Here is a 15,861-nt window from a genome sequence, read left to right on the forward strand (position 1 = left end):
CTTCACCAGCTAAGATCTGCGTGGCTACTAGCTAAATGCAAATTAGTTAATTAAAATCAACACAATGCAACACAAGATATTTGATTACATGTAATCAATTTAAATTTGTTAAATGGAAGTTTACTTAAATTATTGGTTACACTTTATTTCGATAGTCCACTTTAGACATTCTACTAACTATAAGTAACTTTGTAACTACATGTCAACTACATGTCAACTAATTCTCATTAATTTGCAACTACATGTCTACTAACTCTCAGAGTAGACTGTTAGGGTAGGTTTAGGGTTAGTAGAATAAGTTGACAAAGAAAGTGTTAGAAGATATTAAGCAGACAGTCTACTAATACTCTACTAACTGCTAGTTGACATGTAGTTGCAAAGTTACTTACTGTTAATAGAATGTCTAAAGTGGACTATCGAAATAAAGTGTTACCAAATTATTTACTTGAACAGTATTTCTAGGCTTTGGGTCTGCTTTTTTACTCTGGTTTTTGGTTGTTACTCTTCATGTTTTTCTACTTGGAATATTTTACACCCCCGGATTTGGATGTTAAAATTGTTCACTGCTGTTTGGTGGAGTATTGGATTGCTACAGTACATGAAATTTTGATGGCGTCACTTTACTTCAGAGAGCAAATGTTTAGGCCACAAAGAGACACTTTAATGAGACAGGAATTTTTTTTACACACCACTATCCAGCAGCCAAGGTGGGAATAAAAGACTCATTGAAACCTCAATAGCAAGAGCCGCTCATTATACGAGGGTTGTAGCACACATTCTACCTCCTTTCTCCTTATTTGGAATGTGGGACAGTTTCCATTAGCAGAGAGCCGTAATGATGTTTAATAGAGCGAGGTGAATGTTTACAGAAATAAGGACTTGGGGAAGGGTAAGCAAAGCTTGGACAGGCAGCACATACCTTGGCAGTGTTATGGTCTGACAGAAGTCTGGTGTGTCGTCAGCTCATGAAGCACATTATGTGCTTTGAGAGCGCTCCAGAGTTCGGCTCCGGCATTAATGAGAAATTAATGCAGTGATACAGCTTCAAGACTACCAATATGATGCTGCTTACCTTGCTGCAGAAATGTCATGAGGTGCATCCTGGCTGTTGGCTGCTTTTCTCTCACTGTCCTGTCTAATTTGTACATTTCAAAAGCTTTGAATTGAAATTTTATTTTATGTAAGAAAGGCAAATTTATTTTTAAGCATTGCCTTTAGAACACTGAACTAAAAAGAGTTTGTGTGTCATTTATTGCCATCAAACTGTTGTTTGGAAACTCTGGAAGATATTCTTTTATTAGTCTATGAAATAAATAAATTAATTCATAATTTATTCATACTTAAATGGAATTATGTACAAACCTTCCTTTAAAATATTCTGAATCCACCTTTTAATGGAGTTTGGAATGATTGTTTTTAAGAATTATGTTTATCTCATCCTGCCAATGTGTATATATAGTAAATAGCTGCTCACTTCACACCGGGAACTGTTCTGCCGATATCCCTCTGCCACCTCAACTTCACCTTTGTTTAATGTTATTTCTACAGCTATTACTAAATAAAATTATTTTAAAAACTAAAAGCAGGACTCACTTTATATTAAGTGTCTTTAACTACTCTGTGCTTACATTTAAATGAATCAGTTGATACAATGTGTACAAACCTGTTTTTATATTGGACTTACATTTAAAAAATGCCTTCCTGTAATTACATCTGTAATTCATTTCTGTAGTTACATCTATAATTACACTGTCGTCCCTACCCCTATGCCTTAACCCACTCTTAAACCTAACTGTAGCACCGAAACTGTCCCTAGCCTTACCCGTATCCCACCTCAATAGCAGCAAAAGTGTTTTGCAATTCACCATGAACACAATAGTTGTACCTAACTTTCATTCATTCATTTATTTATTAGTTCATTTATTCATTTATTTATTTTTTTATTTTGACATAAGTACATAGTAGTTAAAAACACCAAATATAAAGTGGTACCTAAATTGACCAAAGTTCACAAGGGGAACTTAGAAATATCCATTAAAACCAGATTCACTATATATTATATCACTACATATAGCCTATATTTAACCTTTTCAAAGCCCCATATAAACTCTTGAACCTTTATCCTGTGTGTTGTTTTCGACATGGAGTTGGATGTACTCCAACTTTGCTAAGATATGTGAAACCCTGTCCAGTAAATGCTACAGAAGTGAATCCACATTCTCAGCAGGGGTTGCTGGAATCCTGTCTGACTATCGGAGCTTCTTTCTTTAGTTACTCTAAATCAACAGTAAAGCAGAACGCTGGCCAAAGCCCAGAGAAAAATCTATAACATACATCAACCATCCGAAAAATAAACACTGGCCTTCTTTTCCACACAGTGACTAGCAATACCCTCATTGCATGAATTTACAATTGTAGGAGAACTGGAATAAACAATACTTACCTCAAAAGATATATTGATGTATTGGTAACATAGCGCTCCAAACCACTTATTCATACTCTTTTCCCATTGGCTTTCTGTGCTTTCTGTACTACGTGTGAATTGGAACTGCCAAAATCCAGATTTCCAAATGGGTTGCATCCAAATTAGTGTAATATTCTGTTTACTGCAGGTTTGTACTTCGCTTGTGATGGGAGAGCACATTTGAGCGTCACAAACAGCTACAATGATTTGGGACATTGTGTAATTTCAGAAAGACCAAAATTCCTCAAACAATCTTACTTTGGACTTGCTGAGCATCAGTTTTGGCCTCTGCTCTTATCATTGTGTATGTTTCACTTTCATGACCACAAACAGAAAAACTCATTTTTAAGTACACTATCATATACACAGTAAAAATAAACAGAGAACAGAAATCATTTTAGCCAAACAAATGTAATGCAGAATGCAGCATAGATGTTTTTAATGTTCTGGGATTTACAAAACATACATTTTATGTTTGCTTTGCTCATGTTCTCACACACACATGCAAGTGCTTTGATTAATGCATGCCAGAGAAAGGCAGAGAAAGTAAAAAACAAAATCTGTCAAATGAAAAATAATTTATTTGGAATTCATAATCGATTCATCATAATTATTATGTTGCTCGGGGATAAACACACACGAATTCAATTATCACTCATTACCAGCACTGCAATGCAGACATCTGCAGAAAGTTTTGGGTTGAAATAACCAGAACAACCATTATCTCCTCTAAAGCTTCTCATTTGTTCTGCCAATGTGAAATTGAAAAATTATGATTTCGGCTGTGCCACTTCAGAGTTCTTGACCTTCTCAAGTGTATCCGACACCCAATACGTCATTGTTTTGACATAATCTGTTGAATTGGTATTAAGTGTATTTTGTGTTTTTTACATTTTTTTATTTAATTTTAATAACAGAACAACATTTTCTGAGGGTTAAGTGCATTCTTTTACTGACAGTTTGTTGAAAAAGAAAAACAAATTACTTAATTTTTTAAGAGTTTCAGGCCCTATTTTGTACCCTAAATTATTAGATTATCAGAGATCAGTCTTGCTTAATATTAAGCAGGCTATCAAAGCGCTGCAGATTCTCATCTGTTTTCCTTGCTGAAAAAAGGAAAACTCAGACAATGGGCTGCTTTGTACCATCCTGGAAGGGCTATAAAACAGCTTCCTGTTTAACTGAAATAGACCCATGAGAGAGATCTGTGAAACGATTTGTGTAGTTCAGACAGACCCAGCAAACACAGGCAAGAGACAAAATATTCACAGTGCCTGAAACACCAGATATTTCAGTGTGGTTGTAAATACTAAGCAACGCTTTTTTGTTCGTCTAATGAGAAAACTTCAGCCTTAATTCTCTGTGGCCTGGTTTCACAGACAGGGCTTAGATTAAGTTAGGATTAAGCCATAGTTCAATTAGGACATCTAAGTAGCTTTTATAAAGATGCCTTAGAAAAAAAAACATTGCTGGTGTGCATCTTGAGACAAATCAAGTTTCTTTCAGTTAAAACAGCCCAGACATGCATTTTAGTCCGGGACTAGGCTGTGAAACCAGGGGTATGTGTGTAATTAGCATGGAGTAGGTCCAGAAGAGGATGGCTGTGTGAGTGAAGAGTATTGTTTTGTGTTGACTATTTCTGTTTCCTTTGGGCAGAATATAGCCCCTTTTACGCATGCTATCTTTACCGGTAAATGACCCTTTAGAGATAATGTGTGAACAGGACGTTTTCAGAAATACCGTTGTAACATTACCAGTAAATAACCAGTACCATGCTATCTGTGAACAAAAAATAAGATTACTGGAATGACTCCATATAAGGTCTGGCCGCTGACGGAAGAAGCCTGCTTTGGGTCAATCATAAAGTTCTGACAGACATGATGTTATTATTCCAGGCTATTTACTGTTTGCTCTGCTGCTTTTTTATAGTCTTTCTATGTAAATGTGTGTTATTTGGATGTCTTTGATAGATGTATTGTGCTTTTCACTCTAAAACTGCCCTCTTTTCCATTCATCAGCACCGCGGCTCTGCAGTTGGATACTATTGTGTTTTTAAGCACAAAAACGTGTTCTGTGTGATCATCTCCTTACTCCTGTCATGCAGAAGTAACGAATGATCAAATTGGAAAGATAGCTAAACTTAAGTGCTTCTCCTCATCTGAGCTAATGAATAAAAAACGCTGCATAAGTTCCGATAACTGACATCACAGAGTTTACTGGTATTTTAGTGCTGATGTGTGAATGTCTCACTATCTCAGAACACCATTCTGCCCTACATTCTGCCCATCTTGAGCTCAAACTTGATTTTTGCCCCTATTTTGAAATGACTGTGCTCTGCCTTTGTATTGTCTACAAAAAGAGAGATGTCACGCCAAGGCAAAAGTCAGTAACTTCCACATTATCAATATTTGGTTGCTGATCACCATTTAGAAAATCATTATAGTAACACCTGTATAAAATCTAGTGATCATCTCATAAGCTATAACATATAGTAATGCGTGCAACTGGAGTGAAGCACTGAGTGAATAATCTGCAATATAAAAAGAAGAAGAAAAAAAAATCGTTAAAGATTATATACGATTACTCATTTATTCCAAGTTATCTAGTCTTTGCTTGTTTACAGTGCTTTGTTATAAGGAGCAGTTTGGTAGATCACGATCTATCTAATTCTTTGTCTAAGTGCTTCAGTGACAGAAGAATGAAAGTGCACAAGTTACACCGTAATTTAAAAGCAGCACACTTTAATGGACAGTAAAACAAAGGCAGAATACCATATAACTCGATAACCTCATATTGACACAGTAACTTCATAATTTTTTTCCAAAACACAACAAAATCGACTCAAGATACTTATGCACATGATAAAGGAGCTCTTGAATGTCCCAAAAATATCAATAACTAATTTTCGACCAAAAACGAAGTTACAGCCTTTTGCCCTTGCACGGCAGCATTGCTTTTGTGAACAGCAGATTTTGTGTATTAACCGAAAATTAATTCTGGTAATTTTACGATAATTTGCTGGCATTGCTGTGTGAAAGGGGCTAATGTTATAATTGGACTTGTCCACCCAAAAATCTCAATTCATCATTTATTCACCCTCGTATCATTCTAAACATGTCTGTGACTGACTTTCTTTGATGGAGCACAAAAGAAGAATATTTAAGAGTGTTTATTCTGCTCTGTTTATACAATGAAAGCAGGGCTGATGAAAACATCATAAAAGCACAATTACACTAGTCCATACAACTTCTGTGATTCTTGCCTGTACTTTAACATTGTCTGACCATTTCATTTTGACTCTTTCTGCTCAGTTGTTAACCAGGATGGCCAGCCACTCATTGAGGGGAAGCTGAAGGAGAAACAAGTGCGCTGGAAGTTCATCAAAAGGTGGAAAACGCGTTATTTCACCCTCGCCGGCAACCAGCTTCTCTTCCGAAGAGGAAAATCAGTAAGTGTCTCATTCACAGAATGTATTATTTATGCATTCCTTACCATAAAGAGAAATGAAAATGATCATTTTGTAATCATTTACTCACCCTCATTTGCTGCTTAATATTTTTGTGGAAACATGCATTCCCTACCTTTCAAAAGTTTGGGGTAAGTAAGATTTCAAAAATAAATGGATAAATAAATAATTCTTGTATTCAGCAGGGACACCTTAAAGTGATCAAACGTTACAGTACAGACATGTATAATGTTAAAAAAGGATTTATATTTCAAATCAATTCTATTCATTGAAATTTCTAATCATCAAAGAATTCTCGATATAGTGTTCGATATAGCGCACGATATAGGCACATGCTATGAGTGACGCTGACAGCACACACAAACACGAACACATGCTGAAATTAGTGCTGTGCCTGCCTGTGATGAGGAGATTGTGAATAAAAAAAAAAGAATATTAGTCGAATTTAAAATAAACATTTGCATTTGAATGTTAGGAGTGCGTCAGGGAGCGTCATCAGTGGCGCACGAGATGCGGTGATGATGTAAGTGACGTTGTTGCATTTTAATGTTTTGTTAGTCTAGCTCACGAGATGCGTCGCTGCTGTGTTATGCATTCAAAATATTAGAGAAATATAGTAGCTCAATGCGGAGAAGATCTTGAATAGGTGAAATCCAAAACCAAGCCATTCACACAAAACGCATATTCAGCGCATTTTTAAGTGAAAGTGAAAGTGACGTGTGGCCAAGTATGGTGACCCATACTTGGAATTAGTGCTCTGCATTTATCCCATCCAAAGTGCACACACACACACACCGTGAACACACACCCGGAGCAGTGGGCAGCCATTTTTTGCTGCGGCGCCCGGGGAGCAGTTGGGGGTTCGGTGCCTTGCTCAAGGGCACCTCAGTCGTGGTATTGAAGGTGGGAGAGAGCGCTGTACATTCACTCCCCCCACCTACAATCCCTGCCGGTACGAGACTCGAACCCGCAACCTTTGGGTTACGAGTCCGACTCTCTAACCATTAGGCCACGACTTCCCCCACTTTAGACGGACAAATATTACTGCTGCACTCACGTCTCACACAAGAGATGTAGCCATGCAAAGTTAAAACAGTTTAAACCTTTAGAAAACACGTTGCGAATTTGTGGAGGTTTATTCCTTTTCACTGCGTCTCTTATGCTTTTAAATGCAATCTGTGTGATGGGCGATTTGGCTCCTTGTATTAAGCAATGCATAAATACATGATGCTGTTTTGTTCATAATTGTTTATGCAATTTACAAAATTATATTTCATTTATATGAGTTAATTTAGACGTAATGCAGGTTTTTTTATAGACATTTATTTCCTTGCGTTGACAATTTAAATGTGCTGCATTATTTTGCTCATTGCGCCCTCCTGTGGCCTCGGGAGACAAGACAAAAGTTTCCTTCAGACCTATTTAATCTGCATATAAAACATTAGAAATTAGATATTTGTTTAATTTTTATTGTATGTTTGACTGTTAAAACAAAAAGTATTTGTTGTTTGTCTCAATAAATTGGGTTAATTTAAAAATACAGTGGTTAAATTAAAAAAAATTAAAAAAGCTCTTTGTTTTAAAAAAAGGTTATAAAAAATGTCAATAATTATCGATACCGAACGATATGACACGTTACATCGTTGATACATTTTTTAGCTATATCGCCCAGCCCTAGTTTTGTCAGATATCATTTCTTGAGGTAACATTAGATAATTACATACATGCCAATGTTTCCTGGAACTCTACTCTGCGTCCTTCTGTTGCAATGTAAATAAATGATGCTTTTTCAATTCCTGAAACATTAATAGAATATACAGCAGATAATCCCAATTAAAAGAAGCCCAAATGAATGTAACATGGTACTTAAATAGTGAAATAATTCCTCACAGAGCAAACTTGGTTAAAAAACAATATCAGAACAACGTTTCTTGCATCTTCCTGTGAATCTTGGCCCATTGCAAAAGATTGTGAGCATGAACTACAATCTATAATGAGCAATTCTGTAATCTGGCGACTAAAAAAAGGATTTTAGCTGTTAGATGATTTATTTTAGGAGCTAATGGCTCACTAGAAATTTTATTAGTCTAGAGCCCTGCTTTCTGGAAGATGATCAATTCTTTATAAAAACCCATCCCTTAATCTTAAGATTCACCGAAATGTTCCCTGAAGGGATTTAGATGAACTAAATAAAACTAAAACGGCTTGTCAAAATCTCTCTGTTGTGTTTAAACGAAGCAAAGACCCAGTTTACTATGCATCCATATAACTTGGAGCAATTTAGGGTTATGCAAAAGAGAATTCATAACCAAAACCATGACATGCAAACAGTGACTAAAAAGCTAAGATCAGTCAGTCTCACAGTATTCTGACAGAAAGCCAGCAAAAGCTTTTTAGTACAAATGAATTCATTTGTCAGAGCTGTAAGCACATTAAATCTTGATTTATTGTAAATCTTAAACTGGAAAAGCGATGCATTGCTACAGTCATTTTATTTTGCAAACTCTTGACAGAGTCTTAATTTTATCAGGCATGACAAGCGCTTTCAATATGATTTTGAGGACAATTTGTCACTTGTGTAATCTTGTTTTTATTATGCCTTTAATTTGCTATTAACTAGTGGTTGACTAGTTGACTAGTCATCGCAAGATTGTGTATTATGTAAACGCACCCTAACCGTTGTGAAAATGACAACTTTTACTTTAAAGCACCTTTAAATCATGATGTTTTAACGTGTAAAACTTATGTTGGGCTTTAAAGAAGTACACTTATTTTGATGTGTTGACGTACTAAAGCACATTTAAAGTACCTGATTATAATTTTTACTGCAGTTTGTTAATATATTTAAAAAATGTACTAAACTGCAACTTCATCATTACAAATGTGTAATTATAAATATATTGAAATACATGCCATACAAGTTTAAACAGAAATGACATTCAAGTATATTTTAGTTTACAATAAGTGCTTTTCAGTACATTCTGTAGTACACTTAACTATATTTCAAAGACAATAGAAGCGATTATTATTTTTAATATAATGATGTGCTTAAGTCCTACTTCAGGGGGTCATAAAGCACTGCTTAATTCATTCATTGCATTTATAATGTTTTAAATTGTTTTCATTTAAATTAACATGCAATTAGTCCAAAAACACTAAATTTAGTTTCACTTAAGTACATTCTTTTAAAGTATATTATGTCTATAATAAGCACTCTTCTAAAGTATACTTGTTTTCCACAAGGGAAATAACCGGTCTGATGGAGTCAGGTGAACCTCAGAGTAAAGTGAGTAAAAATTCAGAGCAGATTTTCTGTGGCGACCGCCAATGAGACGCGGATTATTTCCAAGCTGTAGACGAGGTGTAGGGTCTGACTTAGACTACTGGCTCAATGCACATGGCTGTGGTCCATGCAAAGCTTCCTGAATGTTAGAGTGTAAAGCATTAGCTTTGATTGATGGAGCCTTTTCCCTCTTGTTACTCACAGAAGGACGAACTGGACAACAGCACAATTGAACTTAGCAAAGTGCAAAGTGTTAAGGTGGTTGCAAAGAAGAGGCGTGACCGCGGGCTGCCCAGAGCTTTCGAGATCTTCACCGACAGCAAAACCTACGTGCTGAAAGCTCAAGACGAGAAGCATGCGGAAGAGTGGCTGCAGTGCATCAATGTGGCTGTGGCGCAGGCCAGAGAACGTGAGAACCGTGAGGCCACCACATACCTGTGATGCTTGTTCTGCTGATCAAGCCAGATGGGTACGTCTTATTGCCACGTTATCTCATTATGACAGTTTATCAACATCAAAGACAAAGGCCCTGTCTCAGATGCCACCTTCAGCCTTTGCAGTCATCCTCCACCTAAATTCTTGCGATGGTAAGCCAGAAAGACTGTCAGTTAGTAATTTGTACACTGAACTTTGCAAAGGGCAACAAGGGCACATTGTGGCCAAAAAGGATCTCTCATGAGAACCCTTATGAATCATGAAATCATCAATGGGACATCCTACAGTCTTATGGACTTCACAGACATGTGTAAGGAAAGGGCACAAGGCCACGAGTCAACATCAAGTGCGTCATTCGGGATATGACCAAAGAAAAAGAGTGACGTACATTGAGGCTGAGCAACACTGAGCTGTGCCTGTTCTACACTTCACACTGACGTTCCTTCTATAGGTCATATTGAAACGTTTTGAGAACAGATATCATGATTTATTTCATCTTTGTCTTCCAGAAAATATAGAAGACTTACTTAGAATCAGCTATCATATACAATTAGAGCTGTCACAGTTAACATGTTAACGCGTACAGTAAATACAGTTAGTTTAACACTTAATTATTTAAATCAGTTTGATGTTATATACTGACTTACTGTCTCATTCTGGTTTGCGATTTCGCTTTTTTTTTTGTTTTTTTTTGTGCAAGTGAGATGAGTAACATTTACGACCTAAGCAGAATCCACATAAATTCACAAACCTAATAATTAGATAGTCTTCTGATTTTATTTTCTTTCCTTTAAAAGAAACACAGGAACTTGCGTGTCAGAAATGTTGATCAATGTCTCCTTGAATAACACAGAGGACCTCTCCAAAGTTCTAGAGAACCGCAGAACAATGGCGGTGAAAGAAATTAGTTCCACTGGTATCTGTTTCAGAGCTGTGTTTCGTGCGCTGGGGTGGGCTTTCATGTCTCAAGGCAAAGTTTGCCCCTTTTTCTCTACGATTTTTATCCATGGATGAATACCAGTTATGTTGGTAACAGTGACTCAAATTGAAGCCTTTTATCTATTTATAGTAATAATTATTTTGTCATGCAAAGACACATTGGGTCTCTTACAATACGTTCCGCCCTGTGACAAATGGGTTTGGCTCTATTATGTTTAGATTCAGAGAGAACAGAGGGTGAAATTGTATCTCAAATCAATCAGAATTCAATAATTTTTTCTGCTTCAGTGTTGATGTAGTTACTGTGGTTTGGCTTCTGAAGATTTTCGTGCGTCTGGACACTAATCATGAATTTAAAAAGAAAAATGCAGTGGGGCGAATGCACTTAGAATTAATATAGCTCAGTTTATTTGCAAGTGTTGTTTTGGTGCCTGGTTCAGTGAAGGAATTAAATTAGGTAATGACTCAAACGTACCCACAAAATTTGTACTGAACACAACGTGCTTAAATTAAATGTACATTAAACAAGTGGCAGCCACTTCATGGCAGATTGCACCACACACAAAACTTAAAGGGTCCCAGGCCTGGTCCTTTCTCTCACTCCACTGGCATCACTCCTCTTTATATAGTTCCTCTGTGAGACTCGATACCGGTGTGGCGCGCAGGTGTCGCTCATTAGCACTCACGCCACCGGCCTCGCTCCATTCCCATGACTCTCGGCCCTGACCTGTTTGCCACAATCATATTATACACAGAAGTATCTCTGAGGTATTCATTTTTTAATGCTTTCTCTATGATAAACTGGCCACTTTCATTCTTCACTTGAGCCTTTTTTGGATGACTTTATTCAAAATGAGGATATTTAATAAGGCAAGAATTGAAGCAGTTTATGATGAGTCTGACATGAAACAGTTGGCCTTTACATTGTATGGCCATTAATGTGAGCATTGTGTCATTGAATATTGATTAATGTGACTTTAACCCAGGGCTAAAAAAAAAAAGATGATAATCATGGTGTGAAAAGCCCTGTTTTAGTTGAAATTCTCAGCATCCAAAAAACAAACAGAAGTATCTCCAAAGATGTTTTGCTTCACAGTGTTGAGTTCCTCTGTTTATTTACTTGAGTTGACAACATAATCCAGTCAGGATGCATGTCAGCATCGTGTAGCGTTTATTTAGATCTCACACCCCTAAGGGCCCATAAGGGCTTTCAGCTCAGCAAGGTGCCTCAAGGTCCCTAGATGTGTGAAGACCCAAAAAACACATTTGTATTTCCATGGTTTGTTACAAAGTTTTATGTCATTTACCAGCTATCAACATTCTCACAGTCATCTGATATACCACTTTTTTTTTTTCATTTGTTGGGGTCTCTAAGCCAAAATCCTATTTATTTTGAAAGTTTTTTTTTTTTTCTGTTTTTAGTTCATCTGATCTCAAATGCACTTCCAGGCAGCTGTATAAATATCTGTCCAATTACATGCTAAATGAAGGTGTGCACATGTGCACCTGACCTCTGTGACATGAGCATGGCTTATGTTAGTGTTGTTTCTCCTGAGGGACGAATGTCTATTTTCTCTGTATTGAATGCTGGAGGGTTTAGTGCTCTTCAAATGAAGTTACTGAACTATGTTGTTTTTTTCTTCTTTTAAAATACTGGAATGTACAGTGAAGGAACTACTTTGCCGATTTTTCAAAGACATTCAGTGTTAATAGAAATATATATGTGACCCTGGACCACAAAACCAGTCTTAAGTCACTGGGGTATATTTGTAGCAATAGCCAAATGGATAATGTGAGTAGCCAAATCTATTTAAGTATTGTTTTAGCAAACACAATTCATATTCTGGGATGGTACACCCTGTGTGCTGATCATGATTCTCAATAGATAAAATCAAATCCTGCTCCACATTTTTCTTGTTGAATATAGTGTTTCACACTGAAATATGTAGGATAGCAAACAGCAATTCATGTTGACTTTTGGAAATCACACTGGATACAATCTAAATATTTGTTACTGTAATTCATGTTGTAATTCTTTTTTTTCTTCTTTTGATCTGTATTTATTTCAAGTGTTTTAAACTATATGACTAAATGCTAAAATAATATCAATTTGTTGCAGATTAATGTTAGTTGACATTTATCCAAAGCTATAGTTTCTTTAGAGATTGATATGAGCAGATTCACTAAATCTACTACTACCTTTACTGACTAATGAAGAAAGGAATATATATATATATATATATATATATATATATATATATATATTTCCTGTTTCTTTTTTACAGTTTGATGACATGCAAACTGATGTATTTGTTTCCATAAATAAATAATTAGAATTATTATGGCAGCATTTAATTTCATTACTTACATTGCATCTCAAACACTTAAAGGTGTAAGTGAAGTATTGATATAACTGTAACTGAGTCAATTAAAGGGATAGTTCACCCAAAAATGAAAATTCTGTCATCATTTACTCACCCACAAGCCTGTATGAGTTTTTTTTCTTCTGTTGAACACAGTAGATATTTTGAAGAATGTTGGTAACCAAACAGTTGACGGTAGCTATTTACTTCCATAGTTTGGAAAAAACTTTAGAAATGAATGGCTGCTATCAACTGATAACTGAATTTTCATTTTTGGGTGTTTGGTCATTGTTTGGTCATAGATCCGTAGCTTGAAAACTCTTGGGAGTTATTAGTCAGAACGTTTGAATAGAATAAATATGGGGAAACTGTAGGTCTATTTGGTTAGAAAAGACACAACACACTAAGTCATTCTTGTAGTTTAAAGAATAGAGCATTATGATGCCAATTGGTTTTGATTCCCAGGGAATGAATGAACTGATAAATTTTTTTTCCTTGAATGCAACATAGTCCTTGCCAAATGAGTAAAATGCAAGTCAGACCAGGCTGAAGAAGGTCTGTCCATGTTTGTTGGGTATAGGCTAAAAACTTTTGGATGAGTTGCACTTTAAAACATTGGTATTAGGTTTGGGATTTTGAAAACCCCCAAGTCTGAACAATAATATGATGCTTTAGTGAAGTTGACATTTTCCTACTTACTTTAGTAGAGTTTTTCATGTTGTTCACACATCAGACAGATTGCCCACATGGGTTGTACATTAAATTGCTGCTATGTGCCTAAACAGCAGTCACTGCACTGAACATAGAGGAATAGTCCTTAAACATGATATGATGGTGCTTCAACACTCTTGAGTAGACACAGCAGCTTTGCCAAAACATATCCATGTTCAATCCCCCCCAACAGACCGAAGACACACTGGGCTGGCTCCAAAACAAATACAACCACCATATGTACTAAATACACATTACAAACACGAGTATGTGTGCAAGTAAATTATACCATTTAAAAAGCCAAGATGAGTTGGGAAAACATGAACAAGACCCTCGGGAGAACAGTGTTTTGTCTGGAATCTTCTCCTTGAGTTATCTTGGCAGACAGATTTTTGTTTGGCCTCACCCAGTCAGCATATAGAGACCCTACTGACACTATGATGACCCAGCGTGATGCGGCAAGTTTCCAGAGTCAACCAATTTATCTGTCCGCACTGAATACAAAACAGCTGTGCAACGTGACACAGTCACAGCCAATTAGAATATATTTGATGTTTAATGTACAGTGATGAGGAACAGGACTTTCTCATCCCATTGGTGCATAGATCCATATTGCCCAATGAGTTATGAAAAGTAATTCTCCTTTGGGATAAAAGGAATGATGGTCCAAATGTTTCAGCACTGGGTGAAGAGACGGTATTACGGATGCCATCATGTACTAATTACATATACAAACTCGTTACTTTTCATAAGCCAGTGAGCAGGATTTTGGACCAGTGAAACAACTGACAACATGTCATGCCATTTGTTAAATGTAAACTATAAGTTACACTTCATTTCAATAGTCCACTTTAAACATTCTACTAACTATAAGTAACTTTGCAAATACATGTCAACCAACTCAGAGTATTAGCAGACTGTTAGGTCATATATATAGATGCCCTAGCGGCTGTTTCTATGGGCCGCTATAAGGCTTCTGCCATATTGGAATGGTCACAGCAGGTCTGTGAACACTCAAGAGCAAGTTGACTGTATGTCTGCAACCCTAGTTTTACGCATATGGGAATATCTATATCTGTAATAGACTTAAGCGAATGATTTTGATAAACTAACACAATACAACAAGACGAAGCCGTTAGCTAACACGACATTTAAAAGGTACTACAGTTTAAAAACCTGTAATATTGAGTTAATACATATTTAAAAAAAAAAAAACACATTCCTAATAGTGAAAGTTTATCCAATTTCTTCAGGAATTGAATTTCCGGCAGTTTTTACAACCAGAGGCTGTGCAATGTTGTGGCATCTTGAAACTCATTTGTTTTGCTTGTGAGTGACGGCACATAAACCCGTTCCAAGATGGCAGACGCGTCGGCGTGTCTGGAGTGGTCGAATGTGGCATCTACAGTGCCTTTAAATTACTTTTTTCCCACATCAATCTACACTTCATACACCATAATGGTAAAGCAAAAAGCAGGTTTTTAACATCTTTGCAAATGTATTAAAAAATAAAAAACTTAAATGATTCCATTGCATAAGTAATCATACCCTTATCTGGGATAGTTGAAATTTAGCTCAGGAGCATTCAAATTGTAGGTGTTACTACACTTCGAGTGAAGTTAACCTGTGGCAAATTCAATTGAATGGGTATGATTTGGAAAGGCACACATCTTAATAAATGGTCTAACAGCTGATAATGCATATCAGAGCAAATCCACCGATCTGGGCTTTATGTCGGAGTTGCCAGACTCAATCTTCTTCTCAGTGAAGACACATGAAAACACACTTGGATTTTGCATGAAATCACCTAAAAGACGCTGAGAAACAAGAGTCTCTGGTCTGATGAACCTCAATTCTAAGCATCATGTTTGAAGGAAACCAGCTCCGCTCATCACCTGCAGAGTACCATCCCAAAAGTAAAGTGTGCTGGTAGCAGCCTCATGCTGTGGGGCTGTTTTTCAGTGGCAGGGACCGAGGGACTCGTCAGAGTAGAAGATAAGCTCAATGCACCAAAATATTGAGTTAGCCTTAATGAAAACCCAGTCCAGAGCATTCAGAACCTCATACTGGGCAGAAGGTTCACCTTCCAACAGGACAATGAACCTAAGCACACAGCAAGTGTGGCTTGTAGACAACTCTGTGAATGTCCTTGAGTGGCCCAGCCACAGCCTGAGCTTGAACCCCATCCAATAATTCTGGA

General features: G+C 36.7%; 1 protein-coding gene across 1 annotated transcript in view; it reads left to right on the forward strand.

Annotated features, from left to right (window-relative positions):
- The window catches only part of LOC107684608 (ventricular zone expressed PH domain-containing 1), an 87,368-nt gene extending 77,554 nt beyond the window's left edge, over window positions 1-9,814 (forward strand). The window contains exons 12-13 of the mRNA XM_016480906.1: window positions 5,776-5,912; window positions 9,418-9,814. Of these exons, the coding sequence (XP_016336392.1) occupies window positions 5,776-5,912; window positions 9,418-9,654 (374 nt within the window). The 3' untranslated portion in view covers window positions 9,655-9,814. The remainder of the gene's footprint in view (window positions 1-5,775; window positions 5,913-9,417) is intronic.
- The last annotated feature ends 6,047 nt before the right edge of the window (window positions 9,815-15,861 follow it).

Source organism: Sinocyclocheilus anshuiensis, unplaced genomic scaffold, assembly GCF_001515605.1.
Source record: "Sinocyclocheilus anshuiensis isolate Anshui unplaced genomic scaffold, SAMN03320099.WGS_v1.1 scaffold41, whole genome shotgun sequence".
In the NCBI taxonomy this organism is placed as follows: Eukaryota; Metazoa; Chordata; class Actinopteri; order Cypriniformes; family Cyprinidae; genus Sinocyclocheilus; species Sinocyclocheilus anshuiensis.